Here is a 13,576-nt window from a genome sequence, read left to right on the forward strand (position 1 = left end):
ATCCAATGTGTAAAAGCAGAAAGAAAAAAAAGAAAATAATCTATGACAATGCAACAATACAAATAATCAAATTAAATTAAAAATCTTTAGTAATAAAAGAGCAAAATGACTAAGTGACAAAAACATTGACCTTAGAATATCTTTTATAATTTGAGTATTTACATGTTTTCCTGCGTTTAAAATTGAACATATTAACATGCCACCTTATCAGTTTAATAGCGGAGTTACAATCTGGTTTAGCAAAAGTCATAAAAGCAAAATTCCAGATTCTATTTTATAAGATGAAAGAAACTACTGTAGATGCCAGAAATCTGAAATAAAAACAAGAAATGCTGGATAAATTCATCAGGTATCTTTACAGAGAGAAACAGAGGTAATGTTTTGAGTCTGGTATCACTCTTCTTCTGCCAGATGTATTGAGTTGCTCCAGCATTTTCTGTTTTTAATTTCTCCTTAGTAAGGTTTGATTTCAGCTACAGAAGCAAGTTGGGTTCCACAGTCAGAATCATTATTTTGGGATCAGCAAGGAAAATATGTTAGCCAAATTTCTTACAATTCAATACATGATCAATGCATGTGTATAAGCTGCAGATACAAACAGAATCATAACAGAATATTTTTCAGTGCAGCCCTTTACTTATAGATGATTGTCACCTTAAACATGAATGGCCCATACAAGCAGAGTGGTGCCTATGTAACCTTAATCTTAACTTAATCATGTCTTCAAAGAAAGAAGGGGGCAAGTGTATTGAAAAGGTATATTAAAATACATTACTAGTTGGACTAATCATAATGTTGCAGTAAATTAGCAGTTTATATTTTGAAGTACAGAAAGTCTCTTGAAATTTTCTTTTTGCCTTTCTTTCCTTCCTAGAAAGACATTTGCATAGGTCCAAGCTCGTTTAATTGTCAATTAAAAGTTCTTAGACATTGTTGCATCACGCTTTTGGACAGAAATTGAATAGCAATTGAGCATTTAACTGTATAAAGAGCATGACTCGGAGTTCACTTGAGTCCCTAAATAGAGGAGCAGACTAAAACCATGTTTGTTGGCTTTGGAGGTATATAGTTTTGTTTATCATTGCAAATAATACTTCTAAGTGTATAACGTTTACAGTTCTATCCTTTAGCATGTAGTGATCTGCATAAGGCCAAACCAAGCTGAACACCAGCATGTATTAAAATTCAAATATATAAATGCATGATTTTCTGAATATTTTGATCTATCCACATTTCTGACAATTATCCTGCATGGGTAATACTCTTGGTTAAATATACAAAGTTGGAAAATTACCCTACAGTTTTACCTTTTATATGATATCAATAAATCTTAACTACTGAGCATTACCTCTAAAATGAAAATTAAATCAGCCAGCCTCCTAAAACTCAAGATATTCATTTTGTTAATTCTAAATTCCTGGTTAGTCTAGTTTCTAAATTATAATAAAAATGTCCCAAGTCTGCCTCATTCAACATTCACTGAAGTTCATTATATCAACAGTTCTCTTTCTATCTTACTCAAATTAAAAATAAAGGACGTTATTCATTAGCATCCAGTTCAGATTAAATGTCATTGGTAATGACACCTTAAACCTGCGGCTCTAACCCGAAATGTTGCCAGTTTTCTCGACTACTTCTAGCATCCTGTTTTTTTATTAACTAAAGAATAACTATGATAATCAAATACCTTGATTAACAGCAGTTTATTCGTAGCTTGTTAAACCACTAATGCTTAAAAATATTCTAACTGCATCCGATTTCACCAGATTTCTCTACACACGAGATTAGATTTTACAGATGGATAGCAAAAAAGCGAAGTGACAGCATTTTATTTACTGCCCTGTTCAATAAGTTAAAAAAATTACAGATCTCACAATATAAAAAATATTCTTTTTTTATTCATTCACATGCTGTAGGCATTGCTGGCTAAACATCTTACTCCCTACTCTTACCTCCTCTTGAGAAGATTGAGGTGAGCTGGCTTCTTGAACTACCACAATTGATGGAGAAGGTGATAAATATACTGTCAGTGCTGTTAGAAAACTTCCAAGGTATTGATCCAGTGACACTGAGGCATGGTGATACAATTCAAAGATGATGTGTGGTTTGGAGGGGAACTTGCAACTGGTGGTGCTCTTATCCATCAACCACCTTGTTCTTGTAGGTGGTGGAGGTCACAAGTTTGGAAGGTGCTGATGAATGAGCCATGGGAGGTTGTTGGAGTGTATCTTATAGGCGGTATGCTCTGCTGCCACTCTGTGTTGATGGTATAACGAATAAATATTGAAGGTGGTGAATGGGTGTCAATCAAACAGGCTTCTTTGGACTGGATGGTATTGTGCTTCTTGAATGTTGTTGAAAATGCAGGTAAGTAGCAAGTATTCCATTACACACCTAACCTTTGGTCAATTCCTGGTAGTTTTATGGCTGAATGTTTACTTGTCTTTTACTAGCACAGACTAGGATATTGTTTGTGTCAAGCTGCTTGTGGAGCTGCCACATCTGAGGAGTGCTGAATGGTGTTGAACATGATGTAATCGTTAGCGAACATCTCCTGACCTTATTATGAAGAAGGATTAATGACGAAGTGCTGAAAGAGCTTCAGGGTTAGGTTGGGTCTGAGGAAGTCTCACAGAAATGTACTGGAACTGACATGGTTGACCGCCAATAAGCATGGCCTATAATATACAAACATTACATTCACAGGCATACAAGTGTCTGGGCTAACATTAAACCATTTGGCTACAATGGATGGCTATGGTTCCAGTAGTTTTTTATGCTTCAAGTGATCCTGGAATAAGATAGAGCACGAATGTTTATACCCTTAGGTTACATTGTGTAGTACAGCGATCTTATCATGAACATATGTATTAAATATACACTAATTTAATTACTATTAGACATAACATAATACTGGATGTAAACTGGATACATTAATAGTTATGTAAAGAATGTCAGCAGGAATTGAGGGAGGCTCATAGGGTCATAAGGATAGCAAAAGAAAAGGGAACAAAAAGGACGGGGGTACGCGGGTTATCTGGTATCGAAGGCAGAGCCTGCAATTCACTCATAAGAATACAAAGTGAAACCTTGTCAGATGTATGAAAGGTCAGTTGTGCAAATTATGGCGATCCCTTACGCAAAGTAGGTGGATGTGGGTACAGACTTTTCTTCTGGTGCGGCAGCGTATCATTTTTGATTCAGTAATGCCAACAACCTGGCTTCAATTTGCACATCACAGTGGCAGTTAATTCATTTTTGAAGAATGCACATCAAGAGTTTCCATTAAGCAATCATGATCATTGTGTACTCTGGAGGTTTTCAACCAGGCACAATGACAACAAGATGAGAAGTGTGCTGCAAAATTCTCAGGAACAGTGCCACATTGCATCAACTTCCTTTACTATAAATGCATGAACATTCATCACTGCATGTGCACAGGTTTGCCCAGTCATGCAGCTTGCTTGCAAATGCTCAAGTGCAATGATCAAAGATTGCATCTTAGGTATGAGAAGAAACTATGCATGTGCAGTGGCTCACAACTGAAACAGCTATTGAAGTGACTTATCTGCCTGGACAAATTTCCATCCTAGGGCAGATTTTAAGGTTATTATTTTTAGAATTTTCTTTAATTAGGCCACTGAACTAAGTCTGGGAATAGATTCTAACAAGAAACAGTTAAGTTTTTTGTCAACCGAGGCAATTGAATTAAATATTTGAACCCAAAGGAAAAGAAATCCAAGAACTGTTCACAGCCAGTATAATGGGAGCTCTTAGTATTTTGGATTTTCATGGCCAGTACATGCTGGTTGCCACTTACCTGAATGTCTCATCTGCAGGGAGAAGTTGGCAAACAGTGCAATGGTACAAAGTTTGTTAAGATGCTATTCACAGATGAAGCATCCATTTCTTGTGAGCTAAAGCATGAAGAGTTTGAGAGAACAAAACATCAAGCAGACCCAATGTCTGATGAATTGCGCACATTCAGATAAAGCTCAAGAGGCCAGTTACTTGATGGTTGACATTGTAGCAAAATCAAAGAAGCCTTATTTCGTCGCCAAAATGTGAATCATACCTGCACATAAAAAGTTGTAGGTGTGTTGTTGGGAGCTGATGCTGTATAAAAGATTTATAAAATTCCAATCTCTGATAATACAGTTAAAACAGCAAATTGGTGGCATGTCAGCTGATATAAAAGTGGTTCTGCAAGCAAAGTTAGTTACTCATTAGACATTTGCTTTGCATTTTGATAAGTCTACTGAAAAGAGTGCACACTGCCAGCAGCTGGCCAATGTTCAGCATGTTAATGGGAATTCCATTCAGGAAATTTTCATGTGACTATTGAAGAAAAGTTGTAGGTACCTGAGAACAGCAAACCTACCTAGGTCATATGTAGGACCATTTGCACTGACAGAGAAACCTCCACAATGGAGAAAGTCAAAGAATTTGTCAGTAAGATAAAAGAGCAAAGTCCTGCTTTGAGATTACCCATTGCATCCTTCACCATGAAGCTCTTGTAGCCAAACAATGACAGCAGAGTTAGCTGCAGTATTAGAGAAAGCTGTGAAAATCATGAATTACATAAAATAATTTACAGTTGTTCACTATTTTGTCAGAAGAGATGAGGCCAGTCATCATACTGTTGTGTATCCAGGTGCAATTGTTATCACGGGGCAAGGTTCTCTCCTGTGTTCATGAGCTCCAGGGAGAACTGATAGAGTTTTCAACAATGCATGAACTACGTCATAAAAAGCTACTACCTGATTTTAATTGGGGTTAAGCTGACATATCTCACAGATGCTTTCAGGCATTTGAATGAGATGAATACTAAAATGCCAAGAGAAAACGAGATGATCCAGATAAAATGAACTTCAAGGTTTCAGGTCAAAACTGGGGTCTAGCAAGAGACAGTGGCAGGGAGTTCACCTGAGATATTTCCACTAGTATCTTCAGCAGCAAATACAGCTATCAAGATGCTCAACCTCACATTCAAACAACTCTAAGAAAAGTTCAAAATCTCAGTAAATGTGGAAAAATGTGACGGGGCGTGTGATTTAGTTCACTGTCTTCTGACTCATCACAAAATCTGAAGGTAAAAGAAAAAGAAGGAAACTCAGAAGTAGGGATGAATCACACAATGAAGCCAAAGTTTGCCGATATATCTGTGTACCCGTTTTGGCGGACTATGGTATATGAACTGCTGACGGTGTCCGACGATGCTTTTGCTGTACTCTTGCCATTTACGTGCTCTCATTTTCAACATGGGCATACATGAACATCTACTGGAGGGAGCGCTTGTCAATGGAGCAAGATTAGTGAGTGACCCTCTTATCAATTCCTCCATGGATCAAAAGATTCTGAGCAAACTGGCATACCCAGGTTTCCCACTAACTTAGTAAATTGTCATTCACTCGATTTTTTTGAGCTCTGATCCATGAATAGTTAGAAATAGTTGTGTTGAGCAGATTGTTAAAATGTGCTTGTGTCTGCATTTAGAGAACTGACCCTAGCCCTAACCCTAACCTTTTCACAGGTGTATTCTTGCTAATGAATTTGAAACATTAATGTTTTTGATCCTTGTGAACACGGTGTGAAGCGGGATGAACACAGCAGGCCAACCAGCATCAGGGGAGCAGGAAATTTGATGAAACCTTCTTTACTGAAGAAGGGTCTCGTTCCGAAATGTCAATTTTCCTGCTCCTCTGATGCTGCTTGGCCTGCTGTGTTCATCCAGTTTCACACCGTGTTATCTCAAATTCTCCAGCATCAGCAGTTCCTACTATCTCTGTTTCTGATCCTTGTTTAGTTTGTTGTTTACAATTTGTTGCAAGCCTGTCTAGTAAGGCCATAAATAGTAAATGCGAGAAAACGTGGCGTTTCTGAACAATCAATTATCTGAAAAAGTAACTGTGCCGTGGAATTGTTTGTCTCATTGAAGTGCACCTTGATACTGAAAAGGTTGGAAGTTACTGGTGTAGACTAATAGTTAGTTTGATAAATGCTACTGGGGGTTGATGGGAATGTGGAATTTAAAACATAGGCAGATCGACCATGATCTTTTTCCACAGAAAAGTAGGCTCAATGGACTAAATGGTATACTTCTGCTCCTAATTTGTATGTTGTATTCCAGCTAAGCAAATTTGATCAGATAATCATATTTAGAAGCTTCACCTGAGTACTTCAGTTCATATAAGCGTTCCATAGCTAGAACCGGCAAATAACACTTTTCAGCTCCACATTCACACAGTGAACTGTAAGTATTCAAGGACACACTATTTGATGTGCAAGAGTGTCTTTTCATGGTGGTTGGGCTATCATGTTGGCTTATTAGCAAAATTTCACTCCCACGATGTGGCATGAAAACTTCTGTTGTGCAGCGTATATTTGAACAATGCGATGTACCTCAAAGTTCCTTACGGAAATACAAAGTTGATTTGCTTGTGAAGCCTCTGTATCACAGTGTGTAGAGTCCTTACACCACAAAATCCTCTTGTCTTATTACCAGCCATTTTTGTCTTGCATAATCAACTCTTTATCATTTAATCTCTTGATTTCCATCTAATCACCAGCCTTTTTAGACCATAAGACCACAAGACCATAAGACATAGGAGTGGAAGTAAGGCCATTCGGCCCATCAAGTCCACTCCGCCATATAAATCACGGCTGATGGGCATTTCAACTCCACTTCCCTGCACTCTCCCCGTAGCGCTTGATTCCTTCTGAGATCAAGAATTTGTGATCTCTGCCTTGAAGGCATCCAACGTCCCGGCCTCCACTGCACTCCGCGGCAATGAATTCCACAAGCCCACCATTCTCTGGCTGAAGAAATGTCATCTCATTTCAGTTTTAAATTTACCCTCTCTAATTTTAACGCTGTGCCCATGGGTCCTAGTCTCAAATTCTCACCTTTGCACTTTTGCCCTCACTTGTAATCTATTACGCCTTTAACTTTGTTCTAACAGGTGTATGATCACTGATGATAATCTAGTAGAACAAGGAATAAACTAGAATTATAACAGAGACAGATTATTAATATAGGTAGGGCATTTGGTGCACCATGATGAAACAAATCTGAACTTGTAGTCTGAAATGATTCACAAGAATAGATTCACAAGAAAGCTGATTTTAAAAGCTTGACTAAAAACCCACAACTAAGTTTATTTAAACTTAAATAACAAAGTCCATGTTCAGAATGAGCAGGTATTCTAAATGCAATTATGTTGGTTATTACTAACCTCATTTCTTTCAAGCCCTCTTTCTGAATGACTTGTAATATCTGCTTTGGTGTCATTGGTGTGTTAGGATGTTTTTCCAGGACCTAACAAATAAAATGCACACATTCTTTATGAGAGCAAAGAAAGAAGACCAACATTGTGAGATTTATGTTGATGGAAAAAAAAGTCTATTTTCACAATTGCAAAGGTACATTAACTTACTCTACAATAGGGAGAAAAGGAATGCCTTATTAAAAATGACACTACATATGGTCTATATTAAAAGCAGTATATTGTTTCACTGTATTATTTTGTACTTATCAGTCAAAATAACAACCAACTCATTGTAAAAGAACATGAGAAATCCCAGTTCAAGCTCATTGCACAACTAGAATCTATAGTGTTCCAAAAATAGCTATTATTTATTTTGTTTTTTTTTAAGCAGTTACAAACTCATCTGAGTGTTGCCACAATCTCAAATGCAAGATTTCAGCCAATTCAATTCACTCCCCGTACTATCAAGAAATGGCTGAAGCCATTGGATACATCAAAGGGTGTGTGTACTGACCATATTTTAACAGTAATACTGAAGACCTCTCAATGATTTGACCCTAAGCCAAGCAGTTCCACTTGTTCTAGTGGTACAGCTACAAAATTGGCATTTACCTGGCAATGCAGTAAATGTTCAGTTATGTCCAGTTTACAAAAAAAACTGACAAATCCAAAACTATCATTTATCATCCCTTCAGTCTACTCTCAATCAGCAGCAAGTTTATAGAAAGTATCTTCAACATTACTATTAATTGCCACTTACACAGCAATAACTTGCTTGCTGACTCTCAGTTTGAGTTCTGACAAGGTTACTCAACTCCAGACTTCATTACAGCCTAGGTGACAACAAGGGCAAAAGAACTAAGTTCAAGAGAAAGGATGAGAGTGACTCCCTTGGCTGTCAAAGCAGTATTTGACTGCATGAGGCATGAAGAAGCCTAGCAGAAGTGAAATCAATGCAAATTGGAGGAAATTTCTCCACTGGTTGGGAGTCATATCTAGCTCAAATTAGAACCCAATCATCTCTGTTCCAGCACATATCTGCAGGGGCTCCTCAGAGTAATGTCCTGGGCTAAAACAACAACATCTGCTTCGTCAATGATCTTCCCTTATTAATGAGGTCAGAAGTGGGAATGTTTGCACAGTACTCAATATTGTTTGCTACTTATCAGACACTGAAGCAGCACACGTCTGCATGCAACAGCATCTGGAATGTTCAACCTTAGATAATGTAGAAAGACACAGTTGTGGCACACAAGTGGCAGGCAACGACTATCTCAAACAAGGGAGAACTTAACCAACCCCACTTCACATTCAATAGTAAAGCCAATGGCTTTACTATTGTTGAATCCCCCAGCTTCAGCATTCTGCAGGTTACCAGTGACCAAAATATTGATTGGACCAGTCACAGTAATGGTATGGCTACAAGAATTGGTCAGAGACTGGAAATTCTGTGGCAAATGATTCAACTCCTTACTCTCTAACAAAGTATGCTGTTGCAACTTTGCAAGGCTGCTTTGACAAACCTGCAACTTCTATTATTTGAGATAACAAGGTGTAGAGCTGGATGAACACGGCAGGCCAAGCCGCACCAGATGAGCAGGAAGGCTGATGGTTCGGGCCTATACCCTTCTTTAGAAAACTCCAGCATCTGCAGTTCCTACCATCTCTGAAAACACTTCTATTGTTTAGAGTGATAAGGGCAACAAATGCTCCTGGTCTGAGGAAAGACTTATAGTAACTTCTTTGAGAACTGAAACAATTGATTATAATTGTGTTACTATTTTTATTATAATTCTAAGATACACATTAACTTTTATTGTTCCAAGGCATAGGCTAATTCAAGCATAAAAATTTGTGAAGAAATAAAGATCTAAATGAAAATTTCTTTAACCAGAATTTCTCTTAAGACCACATTATACAATTCTGAACGGTTGTCGAGTGACTTTTTATGACAAAATAGCACCTTAATCTATTTCAAACCATTCTGCAAAACTGTCTTTAATTCTTACTCATTCTTTTTCATCTTCTCTTACTTGACCTCTTTATTTTTCCATTCTTAATCATCCAGAATTATCTAGGTGCTTCCTTCCTAATTTCATGCGCATCCAATGATTTCTCTATATATGATGTAATTTATCTCTTCAAATAATTGAAGAGTTTGGTCAACTACAACCAGCTTTTCGAAATCTATTTTCTCTTTTTTTAAAAGTGATCCCATCTCTAAAGACAACAAAGAAAAATTCCCATCACAAATGTTACTAAATAGCCTATTACCCAAACTAGCACCGAATCCTATTTTGACAACACATTAGTCACTCACTGGTAATAGACTCCTGAAATAGAATTTCTAAGGATCCTATAATATTAACGTTTAGTTTGTTCAGATGCTTTGATGTGTCCTATTGGACTCTGGTGCATTGCCTTTCTTCAACTTAACCCCTCCTAAATTTTCCTTTTACCAATCATGGTATCTCTTCTCTCACTTTCAACGATTTCAGGATTCACTTCCATGGAAATATTTTTCTGTTTTCCACTTTTTTGATGGGTTGCCTTCTTTAATTATTACAGACCAGATTCTCTGCTGTTTCATCATTCCATCCACTTCAGGTTCCCACTTTTCACCAATTACGTGCAAACTTGAGAGCAAGAGTGGGCCATCTGGTCCTTCGAGCCTACTCTGCCATTCAATAAGATCATGACTGCTCTGATTTTAACCTCAACTGTATTTCCTGCATCCCCCCATAACCTTGGATCCTTGAAGATCAGGAATCTATCTATCTATGTCTTAAAAATATTTAAAAATTCAGCATCATGGCTTTAAAGGAAGAGAAATCCAAAGACACGCAACCTCATGAAAGACTGTTTCATCATCTCTGTTTAAATGGACAACTCTTATTTTTAAATATGACCCCCTACTTCAAGATTCTCCCACAAGAGAAAACATCTTTCAACATCCACTCCATCAAGTCCACCCCCTCTCCCCTGGGGATCTTATATGTTTCAAATGCATCTCTTTTGACTTTTCTAAACTTCACAATACAAACCCAGACTATCTAGCCTTTCGTCGTAAGGCAACTTGCTCTTTCCAGGTATTAGCCTAGTAAAAGTGCTCTGAATTACTTCTAACAGATTAACATATTTCCCTAAGTATAGTGACCAGTGCTGTACAGTACTACAGATGCGGTCTCACCGATGCCCTATAAAACCGAAGCATAATATAAAACATAGAACAATTCAGCATAGGAGCAGGCCCTTTCTCTGACCAAGTCTGTGCCAACCATGTTGCTATTCTAAACTGGTCGCAACTGTGACATCGTGACCCTTGCATTCAAAGAATTTCAAAAAATTAGTTAAACGTGTTTTTCATTTGATCAAACTATGTTGGCTCTGGCTGATTATCTTGAAGTTATCCAAATGCCCCGTTATAATATCTTTCACAATAACTTCTAACATTTGTTTCCCTATGACAGATGCTAAGGGAAGTGATGTAGAGCTTCCTGTTTGATGCCTCCCTCTCCTTTCCAATAAAGGTGTTATCAGAGCTATATTTTCAATCTAAAGGAACATTGCCTGAATTTTGGCAAATTAAAACCAATGCATCAACTATTTCACTGGCCACTCCTTTTAAGACACGAGGATGGAATCCATCATGATCTAGAGACAACTTACTGTTCCAACAATTTACTCAATACTACTTTCCTGGTAATTGTAGATTTCTCAAGTTCCTCTGTCTTTCAACTTCTGATTTATAATTACTTCAAGGATGTTAATTGTATCCTGTCTACTGAAGACTGCCACAAAATATCTGTACAATTCATTTGCTATCTCTTATCGTCCATTACTAATTCCCCATACTCACTTTCTATCAGACCAGCACTTATTTTGTTAACACTTTTTTAAATATCGGAAGAAACTTATTTGTTATTATCTGTTTTGACTAACTTTCACTCATATGGTAATGTTTTCATTCTTTAGTAATATTTCAGTAATTCCTTACTGTTTTTTATACTCTGTCCAAACTTCTAACCTGCCACCTACTTTTACTGAATTAAATGAATTGATTCTCGAGTGTGCTACAACATTTAGTAACATGCTGTTAACTCTGTTAAGCATTAACTCCTTTTTTATTCAAGAATCTATCTGTCTCCACTTTAAAAATATTCACTGAATCTTCCTCTGCCACCGTCTGTGGATGAGAATTCCAAAGACTCAGGACATCTTTCAAAAATATGCAATAATGAGTTTTGAACGCAGTTTTCCCAAATATGAGTCCTGTGAGTTGGATTATAAAGTGCTAACAACATAACACTAACTTTAAGATTTCAGTAAACCCCTGTGTATTGAATTTAGTATTTTCTTGCGCAAACTAAAGTGATTTTACCATTCACATATAGAATTCCTGTTGCTGCTCATGAATTTAAGCAAACTCAGTATTCATTCAAGAATACAGTCTGTACACAGGCAAGGAGCCTTCATGCTTCGTTGCGTATGGTTGATGTAGCAGAATAATCCCCTTCATAAAGCAATACAACTCTTGAATACTCAAACACTGATCCAAGCTGCACTAGTATGGAGAGCCAAGAGCTTCTGCAGAGAGAGCAGTGTGAATCAATTTGAACTGGTTAAAAGACTGTTAAAAGATAATATTGCTAAGAGTTTATCTTCTATAGTATCTGCCTCTCAACCATACATCGTCCTTGAAACTATCTAATGGGGGAGAGATAAAACTAATAAAGCTTATTAATAAAGCTTGAGATCTAGCATATGAATATAGCAAAATGAAACAGGAAGAAAAACGGACTGAATTAGCAACGCAGAAACAAAAATCTTTGTTTGAGAGTGATGGTCAAAACAGATTCACAAAAAGAAAACTCAAATTTGAGTATTCATCGAAAATATTAAAGCACAAATACAAGTTGAATGAGTGAATGTGGCAAATAAAGATAATGAAGTTTGCCATGTTAATTCAGAGTCAATGTCAAAGAAATTCAGTCACAGTACATTAGCAACAGAGGAAATGTATGCACTATATTACTAAATTTGGGGATGTGGAAAGTCTATACAAATGTGAAGGTTGGGCTGCTGGCACCTCACTATGAGACATATCAAAATAACATTTTTGTTTCTTTTCTCTGTATAATTATTGCAACAGCAACTTGCATTCACATATGTGAATTTAGGATGTGCAGTATGGAAACAGGCCATTTGTCCCAACCAGACTATGCAGATGTTTATGCTCCAATTGACCTTCCTCACATATTTGCACATCTAGATTTACCATGCTAAACACACAATTCTCCTTTAAGTGCTTTTCTAGCCACTATACTATTTGTTCTGACAACTGCCTATGGTAACAAGTTTCACATTCTCACCACATTTTGTTAATTTTTTTTTCTAAATTTCTTAGTGGATTTCTGGGTGATTATCTTATATTAATTGCCACTGTTTTCCCAGAAAAGGTGAAACATTCTCGCTGAACCCACTCTAACAAAACCTTCCATGCTTTTAAATACAGCTTTCTGTTTTGTTAGCCTTATGCTTACCATTTTCAAGTTGGAGGGGATGCAGCCTGTCAATCCATTTCTAATAGATATAGCCACACATCCTTCTAAGATTTTTCTGCACCAGCTCCAGTGCTTTAATACCCTCACAAGAATAGAGTAGCTCTGAACTGCACCTCATTCTAAATGCTGTCTGATCAAGGTTTGGTAGAACTTCCATACTTCTCCATTCAATTCCTCTAGAAACAAAGCCCAGTGTTTGGTTTGCCTTGATAGCCCGTGCTGCAACCTTTCCAGAAAATAAAGTCAATTTGAATCAAGTGATCACCAATAGCATTGTTTTAATTCAAAAAATGTTATTTTAAAAATTAAACAGGAAAGTGTAGTTTTTGAAATAATATATGACCACCCTTCATATCTCAAGGACATTACACAAATTTGTTTTATGTTCTTTGACGATTTAATTTCATTCTTCCTCTTTGTCTTCTATTATTTGATATCTCTCCTAATGCACACTCCTCTGCAGTCTATGTACTTACGTCAGCCTCTTTTCTATCTTAGTTGACTTCTTATGTTTTTATTCATTTGGCTCAGCTGACTGCTGTCATTTCGTAAAACTGCATACCAGCCTTTTGTGATTTATACCTTAGGACAGGCAGATTCCTCTGCATCTCAGAGCTCTGCAATGTCCCACTGTTGAGATAGTATGCTTACTTTATAATGTTATTGCTAAAATGGATAATTTTACATTTAGTCACAATATACTCCATTTGCCATTTATTAGGCCCTTAGGCTCTGGACAGTATG

At 37.1% G+C, this 13,576-nt stretch overlaps 1 protein-coding gene across 1 annotated transcript in view; it reads right to left on the reverse strand.

The window, feature by feature from the left end:
• LOC125451594 (putative Polycomb group protein ASXL3) overlaps positions 1–13,576 on the reverse strand; it is a 287,101-nt gene that overhangs the window by 240,793 nt on the left and 32,732 nt on the right. Inside the window, exon 2 of the mRNA XM_059646068.1 lies at positions 7,236–7,318. Coding sequence (XP_059502051.1) covers positions 7,236–7,318 — 83 coding nt within the window. The remainder of the gene's footprint in view (positions 1–7,235; positions 7,319–13,576) is intronic.

Source organism: Stegostoma tigrinum, chromosome 5 (genome assembly GCF_030684315.1).
Source record: "Stegostoma tigrinum isolate sSteTig4 chromosome 5, sSteTig4.hap1, whole genome shotgun sequence".
In the NCBI taxonomy this organism is placed as follows: domain Eukaryota; kingdom Metazoa; phylum Chordata; class Chondrichthyes; order Orectolobiformes; family Stegostomatidae; genus Stegostoma; species Stegostoma tigrinum.